This window comes from Cibotium barometz, chromosome 17 (genome assembly GCF_041138505.1).
Source record: "Cibotium barometz isolate CiBa-2024 chromosome 17, ASM4113850v1, whole genome shotgun sequence".
Lineage (NCBI taxonomy): Eukaryota > Viridiplantae > Streptophyta > Polypodiopsida > Cyatheales > Cibotiaceae > Cibotium > Cibotium barometz.
This window is the reverse complement of record NC_141062.1, coordinates 22,284,638-22,301,123: the sequence shown is the minus strand read 5'-3', so window position 1 is coordinate 22,301,123 and position 16,486 is coordinate 22,284,638. Positions and strand designations below refer to the sequence as shown.

The 16,486-nt window shown below is 44.7% G+C and overlaps 1 protein-coding gene across 2 annotated transcripts; it reads right to left on the bottom strand.

The window, feature by feature from the left end:
- Window positions 1-3,901: 3,901 nt before the first annotated feature.
- On the bottom strand, window positions 3,902-16,265 carry LOC147629788 (putative E3 ubiquitin-protein ligase XBOS36). 2 transcript variants are annotated; one of them, XM_086811313.1, is made up of 3 exons: window positions 15,928-16,265; window positions 4,756-4,915; window positions 3,902-4,650 (listed from the first exon to the last, which is right to left on the bottom strand). In XM_086811313.1, exons 1-3 carry the CDS (start codon window positions 16,189-16,191, stop codon window positions 4,571-4,573), a joined length of 504 nt encoding a protein of 167 aa, XP_086667439.1. In that variant the 5' UTR covers window positions 16,192-16,265; the 3' UTR covers window positions 3,902-4,570. The 2 variants fall into 2 exon arrangements, 1 of the variants encoding a protein (XP_086667439.1); XR_015267749.1 differs by lacking the exon at window positions 3,902-4,650 and adding an exon at window positions 12,483-12,897 and having other exon boundaries at window positions 4,779-4,915.
- Between the last annotated feature and the right edge of the window lie 221 nt (window positions 16,266-16,486).

Below are 16,486 nucleotides of genomic sequence, written 5' to 3'. Positions count from 1 at the left end.
GTTCAAAGAATGGGTTGCCATGGTGGAGACTGACACTAGCCTCAAAGTAGTCAAACTGCGCTCCGACAATGGTGGTGAGTTTACTTCTTGAGCATTCATACTTTTCACGGCATACACAGACAATTTTCTACTCCCCACACTTCTAAGCAGAATGGGATAGTAGAACGGAAGAACAAGACCGTGGTTGAGATGGCTCAATCTCTTCTTTCTCATTCTCAGCTTCCTCAAAAGTTTTGGACTGAAGCAGTTGACACTGATGTGTACATCATCAACCATTCCCCCACAAAGGCAATCGATGGAAAGACTCCAGAGAAGGTCTATTCTGGGAGAAATCCATCAGTTTCTCATTTCCATGTCTTTGGGTGTGATACTCATGTTTGTGCTCCCAACCTCTCATCGGATGAAGTTTGACCCCAAATTCACCAAAATGATCTTCGTCCAAAGCCTTCCGACTTTGGGATCCCGACAAAGAGAAGTTACATTATCTCAAGACGTGCACTTTGATGAAACCCCTGAGACTACCAAATCTCTGGAATCACCAACAATGTCATCCACTCCTTCCTTGGTTCCACCCTCACCATTGGTTCTTACCTCTCCTCCACCTCTACCGGGTACCTCTCTCCCTTCGCAGTGGCCCCACTCTACATTGTGGGATTCTCAAGTCCCTTCTCTGACCATTTATCAATCTGGGATTGCTCCATCCAGATTGAGGAGATCTGCCAGATTACAACCCTAGAGAGCCGGCACGCTTGCAATTAATTTTGCATTGATGACTTCCTTGATGCATCGTGCATAGCCTTCTACACCAAAGGAGGCCCCACAAATTCCTGAGTGGCGGCTTGCGATGGAGGCAGAAATGGATGCTATTAACAGAAATCACACATGGGAACTTGTTCCCCACCCTTCTCACAGGAAGGTTATTAGCATCAAATGTACTTATATAGTGAAGTTTCTTGCCGATGGTTCACTCAACAAATATAAAGCTCGCTTGGTGGCTAAGGGCTATGCCCAAAAGGAAGGCAAGGACTTATTGGAGACTTTTGCTCCCACCGCCAAGTATACCACTATTCGCATTGTTCTTGCCATTGCTACTCACTTCTCTTGGCCCATCTTTTAGATGGACGTCAAGTCCACCTTTCTCAATGGGGACCTTCAGGAGGAAATATATGTTGAACAACCCCCTGGCTTCATCCGTAATAATGGGTTTGAGGACCATGTTTATCTTCTACGGAAAGCTCTTTATGGCCTTAAAAAGGCTCCCAAGGCGTGGTACCAAAAGATTGATGCTTTCTTTCTCTCTCATTCCTTTGAGAGAACTCCTGCAGACATTAACCTTTATGTTTTGATAGAGGAGGATCACATTGTGATCATCATTTTGCATGTTGATGATCTTATTCTCACTGGATCAGGCCCCGACCGCACTGCTCTACAATTATGGATCTTTTGAGTTATACCTTTGAGATGACTGCTATTGGTCTACTTCACTACTTTCTTGGCATGGAGGTTTGGCCATGCCCACAAGGATATTTCTCTCAACAAAAGAACGCTTCTTAGATTTTGGAGAGGTTTGGTATGAAGGATTGTCGCTCATTATCTTGCCCTATGGACCCAAATCAAAAGTTGAGTAAAAACGATGACTCTCCACCCCATCATGATCCTACTCAGTACAAAGAGCTTGTCGGCTCACTTATCTCACCATTACTAGACCTAATCTTGCTTACAACGTGAAGTCAATTTCTTTCTACACCACATACTTCTCATTGGCAGGCTGTTGTTCGTGTTCTCAAATATATACAGCACACCTTGACACATGGGATTTCATATGGCTCTAGTCTTCATTTGGTTGGATATTCAGATTCTGACTAGGCAGGTGATCCAAATACCCGGAGGTCTACTATGGGCTATCACTTTGTCACACCCTAGGTGCGAGAAATGAAAAAAGCTGAGATGGGTGCACGTATTTCCTTCACTATCAACATTCTTGCAACATAATCCATCCAAAATCTCCTAAACACAAGACAAGCACAAGATTAATCCAGATAAGAGTTCCGTAGGCTACCTCGCCACCCAACCATAAATCTTGTACACACAAGATATCCCTTGAGCATACAAGGTTTAAGGGTCTACCCATACAGACTCACACCAATCACCTGACGTCCCATACCACAAGACCTTCCTTGAGGAGTCATAGGTAGAGTGTCTACGTCAAGGATGCACAATCTTGACCCATGATCTAGGTACATACCATCTTGTCCCCTAACAATACAATATATCTAGTCTATAGGCTCACCCCACTAATATAGTCACTTGTGAGTTATAAACTTATGGGATTGTTAACTTTATGAGCTTTAGCCACTATAATTAGCCTGCTTACTAATCTTTGAGACCCCCCTAACCCATCGATTGGCCAATCAAACCCTCAAGGTTGCCTCAAGTACATAATAGCCACACTATTTGATCCCAAAAAAGCCTCCTCATTGAACTACGCCTTCAATGTCCTTAAGCAATCCTTCATGATGTGCTCTTGATGGTGTCACACTTAACACATTGAGTGGCCAATTGCTTGGCTCGAAACTACTCCCGAGAGAGCCGTGTCCGCAATACTCCTTCACTATAAGTATTGTCATCCTCTATGGCTCCTTCTTTAGGAATCTTCTTGCCCTTCTGATGTTACACTTTCCGCAAAGTAACTCAGAGAAGTTTATGGCATAAAAATATTCCAAAAAAAAAAACTCTAGACCACGATATCATGCCACTTCATTCTTGGAGTCATCTAGTTCCTACTGAGATGAAGCACAAACTTGGGTAGACTCTAAATCCAAACTTGCCTTCATACCAAAGAGCAGATCAGTGAGTTGTGAATCCATGACAAGTAGCTAGGAACCAATGAGAAGAGAACCCAGATAGATACTTCATACTACAAACCCAACCTTATACTCCTAAAATCTAAGGCTCAAACAATATCCATAAGTGTTTTATTTGCATTAATAGTTGAGTGTGTAAAACCCCGGTTCGAGTTACAGATACTGTTAACTTCACTAGAGCACCCAATATTTCAGCCCAACAAGAGGAGATTCCGTTGACAGCAAGCGATTTCCCAAAACAGAAGATTATACTACCCTTTGGCAAGGTGAATATGCAATGCAACCTGAAAACTCACAATCGTCTCCTCTTCTGATCTTGAGACCATAAGCTGTAACTATATATATGTTATCGATCTTGAGGCTATAAGTTGTAAATATCGATTCATGTGATGACACATGTCATTCGCATTCCGAGTGATTGTTGGTGTGACTTCAAGTGTTGTATTAACTACTCAAGTCTTGATTGTATACTTAATCACACACTACAAAACCCTCCTTAAATCTATTAAGGCAAGTGCTTCCCTCTACTTTTGCTTCTCAAGCTGCGTGTGATAACGCCAACTATTGAAATCGCCCTACCTAGATTCTCAAAATCTTTCTGAGACTTTATAACTCTTAGTAGGTTAAACAAAATCACACTTGTTTAAGCTCCTTATGCTTTTAGCTCTTTATAAATCTCCAGTGCTGACTTACCCAAACTAAGTTTCAAGCTCTTGCACCATGATTTGAGCTCAAGTTCTCTTGTTGTCGCTGAAGGGTCATATTGTAAAGGAAGTGTTCAGGCCCATAGTGTCTAAAAACTGGGTAAGAACTGCGCTGACACCTCATTGAACTAGAGCCAAGTGGAACTGCTTGAGTGAACCAAATTGGGTTGAGATGCGGAGCTGGAGATTAAAGCAGGTTTAGGTGAATGAAAATAGAAGCTCGGCCAGATTGAAAGAAAAAAAAAACCAAATTACCACATTTAGGGCTCAATTGCATCCATTGTTCTCACCCCGACACTGATAGCCAACCCCCCAATGCACTTACAGATGATATCTCCAATATAGATAATTCTCTTGTAGGAAGGATTTGATGTTGCAAATACAACAATGAACCGCAAGAAGATAATTGGTACAATAAAAATCAAAGGATCCAAGACGGCCAAAAGGGAGGGGCAATATTGTCCTCACCTTGAGGGGAAAAAAGTCTTGAATTCAGTCAAAAGGCAATACTAGCATCATCGAGACTCGTTATGGAAGAAATCCGATCAATGTGCTAAGAATTATGCCAACCATAGAATCGTTGTCAGTGTGATCAGAGCCATTTTCAAAGGAGTCTCTTCAAGAATGCGAAAACTCTTCCTGACAGGAAACACCTTAAAGTCATAGTAATACTTTTCGCAGGATTTCACTAACGTCATAAAGGCTAATGTAGGTAAACATAGAAAGGGTCAGCAATGCCTACTGACAAGGATCAGCCCAGTAGCCATCCTCGTTCATACCTATGGCTAGAAGGCCACCTTGTGCTCTGCTTAGCGCAGATGCAGGCAGAAGAGCTTCCCAGCACCCAAGGGAAGGAAGGGAGAAGGGAAAGACAAGGACTGCATAAAGGTTACCTTGAACACTGGCCAAAGGCCCACGACAGATCTGAGGTGTGAGGACAAACATCAAAATTCTGATCAGCTGATGTGACTATGAGAATGTGCATTTCATGCATATATATCCTTAAATATTTCCCTGATTGTCACCATGTCTACTAGCTGCATCTACAAGCAACTGCACAACTTCAGCATGTCCTTGAGCTTCTGTTGATCATCATCAGAGGGCAGATAGAATCAGGTGAAGTTTGAACAAATGAAGCCATACTTCAGAGAAACATCCTCAAGTCTGCATGATTGTGAAAAAAGTACCTGCTTTCTGTAATGGAGTGCAACCATCTGAATCTTCTTTAACAGCATCAGCACCTGCTCGTAGAAGAGCTTTCACCACTTCAATGTGGCCTGCATATGCAGCCCGATGAAGGCTCGTTGCCTTGCCTGCTCTAGTGCATTTATCAACTTTGGCTCCATTCTGCAAATCACCAGGAGAGCATCAGCCCAGGACTGCCTTGACATCAAAGAGCCTTATAATGCGAAGACTGATGTGAATTGGATGCATGCACTTAATGCATCCAAAGCAATAGTTTCTGCTTTAATTACACACACAAAGTTTAGTTGAGTATCAAGATCGGTAAACAAGCTCAACTTAAGTGTTGCAAAGTAATTGTGTTGTAAGCACAGAGACCCAATTGATGAGAAAAAAATCCAGTCAATGTTGCATGCTTTTCATGTAAACGCCCCTCAAATTTTCAGCTTTGTTAGTTTTAAGATTAAAGGTGTCACATGCGCAACATGTAGACATGCTTAATCCCCAGTTTTACGCTGTGACTAGGCACGTTTTGGGGTAGTAAACAGCCCAGATTAAAGGCAGGTATTGGATGCCGGATGGGCAGTACGGTGTGTTGCCACCCGCTATTTTTTCGCGTAGTGCCCAAGGGGTCCCCCATTATGTATAGGAGACTTTTGTGTCTAGCCTCAAAGCAAGATTCCTTCCACCCCAATACATGACCAATTCAAAGGATGAGTTTTACAAACTCTCCAAGTATGGACCACCCGTGTGCTCACCTATTCAAACTAGCAGCTGGGGAAGTCAAAAGACAAGAAGCTGAAACAGTTTCCAGGGGGTTAGATACGAACATTAGGTCTTTTGTCAAGAATTTCGAGCCTCAGTCTTATGACTGGGCTTTGACCCTAGCGCAAAATCAAGAAATGATATTGAGCGCAGGTAAGCCCAAGCAAGTCCAGTCATGTCCCAAACCTTAGCAACAGCAGCAGTCTTCATCCCAGCCGGATAAGGGTACTCATAACAATAAATACAATTCGGACAATGAGTCTCAAAGAAACTCGGGTGGAAAGAAAAACAGAAAGGCCAGCCTCAAAAGACACCTGAGGAGAAGGCCGAGGGCATTACTAGACCATCTGTCATTACCCTGTGAATTTCTGCAGCGTAGGCGTGAGCATGGTGGACAATGTGCAAGACACAAGTGTGTAGGACATTGGTTATATGTTCACACTTGGGGACACTTATTAAAGGTTCTTTTTATTACCCCATGTGGAGGGGGACAAATGTTTTGAGAGGACAAAGGTTTTAAAACCAATAAAAACAAAGAACCCCTTTGGATAGAATCGTGGCCCTTTGAGGGGAGTTTACGCTATTACTGGCGGGGACACTCTTTTTGGAGTAGTAGTCGGCTGCAACTGGAGGCGTATGTGCTTTTTGGCGGGCTGGGAAGGTAGGCGACTCGCGGGCTGCAGAAAAGCGTAGGGCTGGACTGCACATGGGACTCTCTCCCGGTGAAAGGCTGCGCAAGTCTACAGGGGCAAGCCGGCGGCTGCAGGACAGGAGGCGGGATGGACTGGCAGCAACACGTGCTTTTCTCTCTCTCTGTGTCTGGCGACTGTTGGGCTGCAGGACAGGAGGCAGGCTGGACGGCACGAGGGCTGGGCTGTTTTCTCGCTTTCTCTCCCCACAAGTGGCAGGCTGCAGGGTTCTTTCATGCGCAGGCACACAGAGGGCTACAGGAGGCAGACAAAGCAGTTGCAAGATTTTCTCACGCCTTCTCTCCCTTGGAAGGAGGCACAGGGCTGAAGCCTTTCTTTTCTCTCTCTCTCTCTCTCTCTCTCTCTCTCTCTCTCTCTCGATCGGTCTTGTTGAAGATGGAGATTGAGGCAAGGATGATGGCTGCTCTGCCCCAGTCCGGGACGAGTCAGCCAAGATTCCACTCTAAGCCTCCAAGGTCAAGTGTACGAGTCCCATACACGGTCTTGGTCAGGTGTGCATTGTCCTGCACATGAAGCAGTGCCAGTCCATACTCTGTGTAACATACAGTGGAATTGTGCCTGATCAGGGATTTTGTCACACAAGTCTCACACCGCCTTCTTTATCCTGAGTTCCGCGAGTCTTTAGCAATCCACTTCAAACCTTAAGAGATTAGAGAGAAAGAAAGAAAGAAAGAAAGATATATTTACGTCTGTAAAAGGCCAAAATTGGCCTATGAGACAAACAAGTAGTACAATGATGTTCCTCCAGTCACCAAGAGGAAAATGTGGAGTGAGAATAAAATGTACAAGTATGACAACACAACCATAGGGGACTCAATGGTGGTGTACAAACGAGAGGGTGTGGATGGAGTACTAGGGCTACTAATGCATCTCTATATGCTGAAGGGGTGATACAAGTATGATATGTTATCTACTCCTAACTCCATCCAGTCCCATAGTCTGGGTACAATATGTCATACATCCGATCTGAGGATGCCGTAAATGTCTGGAACATGCGTCCTGGATCAGAGCGAAAATGTGCCAGCTGCTCCTGGACCTCCTGCTGGTGTCGGGACCGGATGGCCGCGATCTCTCTGTGGTGTAGCCGTGGTGTCTGATAGCCGACTAGTCTAGGTCATCGCCTAGCTCGAATCTCCTCCGCTCCGCTGAGATGTCACTCCCAATGTGTGTGGCTGGGCTACTGGTGCCAATCTCTGGAAGAAGTCAGTCAACTGGGACTGTCTTCCTCCGCTACGATGTGCGGGTGTCTGAAGATCGATCTCCCTGTGTCTGAGAGAGAGAGAGAGAGAGAGAGAGAGAGAGAGAGAGAACTGTACACCGGATTGGGTCCCAAATTACCCACTGAAGGGCTCCCTCCTATTGCTAGGAGTATTTGCTTTATTATCTTTGAAGAGAATGACTTTGGACTGTAGATAAGCCAAACGCAAGATCTCTGAAAGACCAAGAGTCGGGTTGAGCTGTACACAGCTGTAGAAGCATCAATGATGACCGATCCCAAGCCTATGCACTCTTCCAATGGAATGTAGGAAGACTGTAAATCTGAGGCTAAGATATGGGCTGATTGGGACTGTTTCTAGGCTGTGAATTAATGCTGAAAATGAATATATGAATGCATTTTACCTTCACCGGAAGGGCTGTAGCAAAACGATGCGTGTATGGATGCTGAAAACTGTGTAGATGCTGAAAACCCTGAACCCTTAAGGGACTGAATGCTAAATGATGCTTCGTTTTTGGTGATGAGGGCTAGATGCTCAATCGTTTATGCTTCTTGTGCTGAAGGATCAAATGCTTGAAGGCTTGATGGCTGAATTATGAGATATGAATGAATGATGGGATGAGCAAGTGATGCTATTCATATGCTCTTCATGCGCAAGTCGGCTGCCTGAAAGCTGCTGGCCGACTGCTTCATATCCTGCATAAAATAAATAATGGTGATAATAATGTGAAAAAATGCCATATAAATAATATAAAATATGAAAAAAATACTGGATAATAATCTGAGGCTTCTGCAATGATCTAGGAGGTCTAAATGCACATGGGATGAATACTATGCAAAATGCAACATGTCCTGATGCAAACCCTAAGGCTTCTATGACTTCTATATGCATGAATGATTCTCTCCAAGTGGGTTAAGGGACTTCGACTAACTGACTGACTGTCTAAGGCTGAGGAATGACCTACATAGCTCGCGACTGACATATCCGGAACTGAGGATTACAATGGGGTCACGACGCACGACAAATATCAAATCCTAAAGGGTTCTTCTGCTGTACAATGTTGCACTGATGATGAGCCATCTTGTCACCATCCACTACAGTGCAGAGTGCATGTGGCTTAGCTTGGCGGCAAGTTCATGGCTTCCAAGTAATCCGCCAACATTTGGGGGTACTCTTGAAAGAACTCTTCGTCTAGCCAAACTGCTTCGTAGATACCTCGATCTCAAAACTTCTTATAGAACTGACGGAGTCTTTGATGGGAACCATGCTTCCAACGATGAAGAAGGATCTGCTCAAGCTCAATGACTTCTGATTCGTCTACCACATCCGGCTGCTATTCATCTGAAACATCAAAAACTTATGCCAACATATGGTTTTAGCCAAGAAACATGGAAAACATCATGCATCATCCAACTGTTAGGCAACTTCAACTTTATGGAGACATCACTTATCTTTTTAACTATAGGAAAGGGTCCAAAACTACGGAAAGAAAGCTTGGGACAACATTTATCCACTTGTTTCAATCTCTGTTTCGTGATATGCAAATAGACCCTATCCCCTTCCTTGAAGTGGACATCTCGTTTAGCTTATGTGCCTATCTGTGAACTGAATAATAGCCATGCTCAAAATTGAGGGCCAAACTCTGCGGAATCGATATACTGCTCTTCCAAGTCTTTTCCAAAGATGTTAAGAATGGTAAGACTCCTGAATGGTCTGGATGCAGGTCTTTCTACTAAGAGCATCGGCCACTAGGTAATGCTTACCAAGGATGTACTTGTTTAGTCCTCCAAACTGGTGGAAGAGTTGACTCCATCTCGTGTGCCGATCACTCCACTGGGCACTTGGCATCGTCGGGAGCCACTTAAGTGCTTGGTGGTCTATGTTGACTATGAAAATGTGTCCATAAGGAACAGGTTTCAAATGTTTGAGTACTAACTGTTGTTCTAGCTTGCCCTTGAAAGTATTGGAAAGACGATAAGAAAACTTGCTGGGCGATGATCCTCAAGACAAGAGGGTGGGAGATCATCCTTAAGCAAAATGTCTAAATGAGAAAGGAGATATGCCAACTGAGGGACTGAAGAAGAAGATGAGACATTTATTATCGATGAGATAGAAGCTGCCGGAGCATAAATCAACGCTCCTTCTGCTCCCTTGCGGACAACTCGTCAAGCCTAGAGATGAGAAATCATAGGAATGCCAAGAATGCGCCTATCCCCATGAATCATGATAGGCTCAGGAAAACCTTTAGAGATAATAAAGATGTCCTGCTGAAACTCGCGGCGGTGAGTGCCCGGGGAACTAGGGCCTTTGACACACTTGTTGATACCATCAATGCATATTAAAACATTTAAACATGGCCACAGCCTTAACACATATCCATCATCACTTTGAATAAAACATAAAGCTGGACAAAACATCCACAAATGCTGAAAATGGAGCTTGTACGTGTGACACCGCATAGAGGCCGGAATGGGCCGACCCCCCCCTTGGAGTATTTTATTACCCAAGGAGAATAATATCATGTACAAGCTTTGAGGGCCTTACTCTCCCCACGGGAGATGCCGGATTATCCCTACACAAATGCCATAACACAGCCCAACACAAGGCTACCAAGCCGGAACATAGGCTGTAGAAATGCCGAGCCAACAATATAATCCATATACCTCCGTGTGGGTACTGATTCTTCCCCAAAAACCACGGGTCTTCATGCAATAGAGCTGGTACAGCAAGTACAACTCTCCATTCAGCCGGTACAGTAGGTACAATGGCTGGTACAACAAGTATAGTGGCTGGTACAGCAGGTACAGTGGCTGGTACAGCCGGTATGGTGGCTGGTACAGCAAGTACAGCAAGTACAAATGCTGGTACAGCAAGTAAAATGACTAGTACAGCAGGTACGGTGGCTGGTCCAGCCGTTACGGTGGCTAGTACATCAAGTATAGTGGCTAGTACAGCCGGTACGATGGCTGGTACAACAGGTACAGCAAGTACAAATGCTGGTGCAACAAGTACAATGGCTAGAAATCATAATAAATGATTAAATACCCTTGCCTTCAGTATTTCTTCGCGATGGAAGCCTCCAAGACAGTCCCCAACAGCCGGTATTCTTCATGGGCAGCCTTCAAGTGAGAGAGAAAGAGAGTAGCCATCATTAGGGCAACCTGTAACGGTGGTAGAGGCTAGTGTGGAGCAAGAGAGCCTCCATTAATGAAGAGAGAGGGCTCCAATTTATAGATTTGGGCCTCCCATGAGCTAAAATGGCAAGAGAAGGTTACGATGACAAGTGGAGAGCCACACAATAGCTGAAGTGACAAGTGTGAGGCCACTTGTCTCACTTTGATCCTTTTTCTAACAAGTGTCAGGCCACTTGTCTCACTTTGGTCCACTTTCTTGCCACATGTCCCAATCTAAGAGATGGGTCCTTCCATAATCTTTACCTCTAAAAATATCCCAACTGGTAGACATTCTGTCATAGGCACTTTGCCAACTCTTGGTATCTGCTCAATTCCAGATGTAATGACGCGAACAGAATTTCCATCGGAGTCGGGCCAAAAATAGCAACTCTCCTAAATTTTAGGAGTGAGGTCCTTTGTATTCTAGGATAATCTCCCATTCCCAAAGCTTGTACTTTCCAAATATTTAAACATCCTGGAGTCCACCAGACCCCTTTCAGACTGGGAAATGTCCAGGCTGGTGACATCCTCCCCAACTTCTTAAAAGTTGTCCGCAACTTTGAGCTTCAAGCGATATATTCAAGATATAATCATGTCCCATCGAGTAGGCGAGACGGGACAGTCTCAAAAATCGAATATAACTGAAGAATCCATGTCCCAAAGAAATGGGTGAGACTAAATAAGTCTCCATAATACCAATATCAAAATCATGTCCCAAAATAAATGGGCGAGACAAAAACAATCCCATAAGTCCAGATATCATAATCATGTCCCAAGTAAATGGGCGAGAACAAACAGTCCCATAAGTCCAGATATCATAATCCATGTCCCAAGTAAATGGGCGAGACAAATCAGTCCCATAAGTCCAGATATCATAATCCATGTCCCAAGTAAATGGGCGAGACAAAATAAGTCTCCTGCCAACAAGACATCGGTCCACATGACCCTTGGCATAGATATATGTCCCGTCATGTCCACTTTACCACTTGCACTCCGTGTTGGTACTCTGACCACACACCTTGGATGAGAGGTGGGCTTACAAGAGACACACAATGAGCCAAAACGGCCGACCCCTCCCTTAAGTAAATTGTATTACTATTGGAGAAATTCAATAGATAGCTTCACGGGCATCCATTGCCAAATCCTCCATGCCAATGCATATGAAATTCAGCATTTAGAAAACAATGGTATGTCGATGTAGATCACTAAGGAGCTGCCTTGACGCCCGGCCCGACTTCAGTGCCCATATTCTCTACCATTGGCTCTATGTTCTACCAAGCAAGGTAGCAACATCTTGAAGAGCACTTAGGTCAAGAGAAATACTACACAGGGCGGCTAAACAAGGAGTCCTGAAAACAATCACTCGCAGGCATAGATAACCTGGTGTTCCATACGCATTTCTGCTACACATAGTTTATAGGCATTTCGGCCACCAACTCACACTACCCTCTCAAGTGCCCATGTTCCCTTCCATCTGCTCTCTATTGTTCCACCCACACATGATAGAAACAATCTTCAAGAGAGCACGTAGGACAAGAGAACACTGCACAGGGTATATGAATCATGAGTTCCATAAGTCCAATGCATCCCAAATAAAGGGAGCCAAAAAGAATAATCCATCCCAGTAAAAGGGAGCCATAAACATAATCCATAAACCTGAGGATGGATCCAAATTCCTAGAAAAGAAGTCCAGGAATCCATACACCTGTATACCATAATCTTTGTATACCAAAACTCTTACCACATACTCCGTGCTAACCACACACCTTGGAGTAGAGGTGGACTTTATCCATAAAAGCATCATATCCATGAGATAACCAAAGATTTCTTCTCTATAAACTCGGACAGATTCGTCCATAGAAATTGCCTGTTAAGCCCAATATCTATATAAATCTCGTCCAAGAAAGAAATCTCCATAGATATATTCCATCCCAATAAAGAGAGCCATGAAAAGAATTCATCCCATTAAAGGGAGCCATAAACAATGTTTCCCTGAAACCATCTCAAGGCAAACAACACCACCTTTCTCCTTGCATGGCTATACAAGGGTTAGTGAACATCAACACTTCATAGTAAATAGCAAAAGCACCAACTTTGCAAATTCAAAGTATACTTAGCTTTTCTTTGCCAAGTTGATCATGAAGCCAAAAGAAATATCTCGTCACCATATCCTTAAGATATCCTGAGTATCTCCATATAGCTTGCCTGTAAGCTTGATAATATAATCCACAATATCCATATGGAAAGAGTGCTAAACGTGTGCACATAAAGCCAACTCCACACTGCCAAGATAAATTTTGTGAATTCATAAATCCTTAGATCAACAAGCTGTCTACTGCTCATGCTCTTGCTTCATAAGCTATGAAGCGGCTAGCCATGCTTAACAGCAATGATGGTAAGTGTGGTTCCCACTTGAGATCTTTTCTCTTCCTTATTGATAGAAGGAAGCCTCCGCTTCCAAGAAAGCCTATGCTCTGATACCAATGAAACTCGCGGCGGTGAGTGCCCGGGGAACTAGGGCCTTTGACACACTTGTTGATACCATCAATGCATATTAAAACATTTAAACATGGCCACAGCCTTAACACATATCCATCATCACTTTGAATAAAACATAAAGCTGGACAAAACATCCACAAATGCTGAAAATGGAGCTTGTACGTGTGACACCGCATAGAGGCCGGAATGGGCCGACCCCCCCCTTGGAGTATTTTATTACCCAAGGAGAATAATATCATGTACAAGCTTTGAGGGCCTTACTCTCCCCACGGGAGATGCCGGATTATCCCTACACAAATGCCATAACACAGCCCAACACAAGGCTACCAAGCCGGAACATAGGTTGTAGAAATGCCGAGCCAACAATATAATCCATATACCTCCGTGTGGGTACTGATTCTTCCCCAAAAACCACGGGTCTTCATGCAATAGAGCTGGTACAGCAAGTACAACTCTCCATTCAGCCGGTACAGTAGGTACAATGGCTGGTACAACAAGTATAGTGGCTGGTACAGCAGGTATAGTGGCTGGTACAACCGGTATGGTAGCAGGTACAGCAGGTACAGCAAGTACAAATGCTGGTACAACAAGTAAAATGACTAGTACAGCAGGTACGATGGCTGGTCCAGCCGGTACGGTGGCTGGTACAGCAGGTATAGTGGCTAGTACAGCCGGTACGATGGCTGGTACAGCAGGTACAGCAAGTACAAATGCTGGTGTAACAAGTACAATGGCTAGAAATCATAATAAATGATTAAATACCCTTGCCTTCAGTATTTCTTCGCGATGGAAGCCTCCAAGACAGTCCCCAACAGCCGGTATTCTTCATGGGCAGCCTTCAAGTGAGAGAGAAAGAGAGTAGCCATCATTAGGGCAACCTGTAACGGTGGTAGAGGCTAGTGTGGAGCAAGAGAGCCTCCATTAATGAAGAGAGAGGGCTCCAATTTATAGATTTGGGCCTCCCATGAGCTAAAATGGCAAGAGAAGGTTACGATGACAAGTGGAGAGCCACACAATAGCTGAAGTGACAAGTGTGAGGCCACTTGTCTCACTTTGATCCTTTTTCTAACAAGTGTCAGGCCACTTGTCTCACTTTGGTCCACTTTCTTGCCACATGTCCCAATCTAAGAGATGGGTCCTTCCATAATCTTTACCTCTAAAAATATCCCAACTGGTAGACATTCTGTCATAGGCACTTTGCCAACTCTTGGTATCTGTCAATTCCAGATGTAATGACGCGAACAGAATTTCCGAGTCGGGCCAAAAATAGCAACTCTCCTAAATTTTAGGAGTGTGGTCCTTTGTATTCTAGGATAATCCCCCATTCCCAAAGCTTGTACTTTCCAAATATTTAAACATCCTGGAGTCCACCAGACCCCTTTCAGACTGGGAAATGTCCAGGCTGGTGACACCTGTCCCCAATTGGGAATAGATTCATACTGACAAAACCACTAGATTCCTAAGATCATGTCACACCCCAAAAGAGGAGAGACAATGAAATCTCGTTGGAATAAGGCCTTTTGAACCTGAAAAGAAAATTGTTGTGCCCGTTGAGATATGTGGGTGCGGAGACCAGGTGTAAACCCATCCACTTCCACATGATAGGACACTAAGATACAGCTCATGTTGGTAGCCAACTCGGAAGAGATGGCATCCTCAGAACTGCCCGTGTCAAAAAGGACTATGAGCTGGCGGCCCTTGGCAGAGCCATAAGCTCGGATCAGGCTTTTCTGTGTGGTTGTAGCCTCACCCTCCTGCTTAGCATCAAGCACCATGGATGGCATGCAATGCATAGAAGGTAAGATCTAAACCGCATTGGTGGTAGCATGCGGGTCTAGAGGAGCGGGGGATACTGCGAGACAACTGTGGCAGAAGGCTCTTTGGAGACTTGCTCCGTTTGCCATTTTTGATAATCCTTCTTACCATGCCCAATGGTATGACAAAAAAAACATCTGTTGTCTGACTGGTACTTCCTTTGCTCCTCTGCAGAAAGATATCCTCCAGTGATGCCTGCTTTAGCCTTTTCCTCAAGGATTTTCTTAGGCTTAGGTTCCTTAACCCCTGAACTAGAGCTAGGACTGTTGTCTATCTTAGCGTCTTTAGAAGACAGAGTACCCTTCCCCCGTTGGGGTTTGGTACTAGACTGCGGTTGTTTAGGCTTGTCTCCGTTCATTCTCATTTCTTCATTTTGAGCAAGAGTCAAAACCCGGTCATATGTGCTAGGTTCAAAGTTACGAACTATGAACCGGATGTTAGGATCTAATCCACGAATGAATTGATCCATCTTGGCCTGCTCAGATAACCCTAACTGAGCCCTCACACAAGGTTCTTGCTGGCAATCCAGCTCACATTCTGCAGGCGGCTTGTGAGCAGTGGAGGCACAGTCAGCGTCCAATCCTATGCGCCAACAGTCTCTGCAAGTGGCACGTTGACTGAGGCAACGCTCCTTGTCGTGCCTGACTCTACTAGCATTCCAAAAATGGAGATTCTGGCATCTAAGTTTGTAACGTGTCAAGAGCAGCACTCATATCTGGCGATCCCTCCAGCCATGACGTCCCGGAAAAGACAACCACCGCCGTTTTTCAAGAAAAAGCTCCCGGCATTGGGAAACGCCATCCCAGCGTCCTTTCTGTAGTCCTCCACCTCGTCGTGTTCACCGTTTCCTCATCACTTATGGCTGCTAGGCCCAGATTAACACCATCACCGGCGTCCAGGTAACCACAGGTTCATCCTTGTCAGCCGACCCTTTTGTGAGCCACAGCAAGAACAAAGGATCAACAAAAAAAGAACAGAAGGGCTTGATCTGATTTGACCTGGAGGAGGAGGAGGCAAACCTCCAAGTGGCCGTTACGGGCGGCGTAGTGAAGAGGAGTGTAGCCGCTTGGGTCGTCTCCGTCCACGGGGCTCCCTCGCCTCATGAGCTGCTGCATCCTGCGCACATCATTGGACTGCGCTGCTGCCGCCAGGCTCTTGTGGAAATCTAGCTCCTTCAAAGTTTCCCCCACCCCCCACCTGCTGCTGCCGTCGCCGCTGCAACAGCAGTGGCTATGGCGGGTATGCTCATGCTTGCCATCCATAACAGATTACGACTAATAAATCTAAAACGTAGAAAAGCACATTTAAGGCTCCCGTGGTTTTTTTTGACCCTCACACACAGACAAGAAGAAGACCTCAACCTTTTGGGGGATGTGCTTCAGGAAAACATATTCTATTCGGCTCAAAGTGTTGGAGAAAAGATAGTTTCTTGGATTGGATGGTTTAGTGAAATCAGGCTTTAGTGGGGTTTTAACTATTGTTAGGAAGGATTTAAAGCCTAGCAGCATTATACCTAATCATCCCAACGATAGAATTATGGTAGTTGAAATCCAAGTG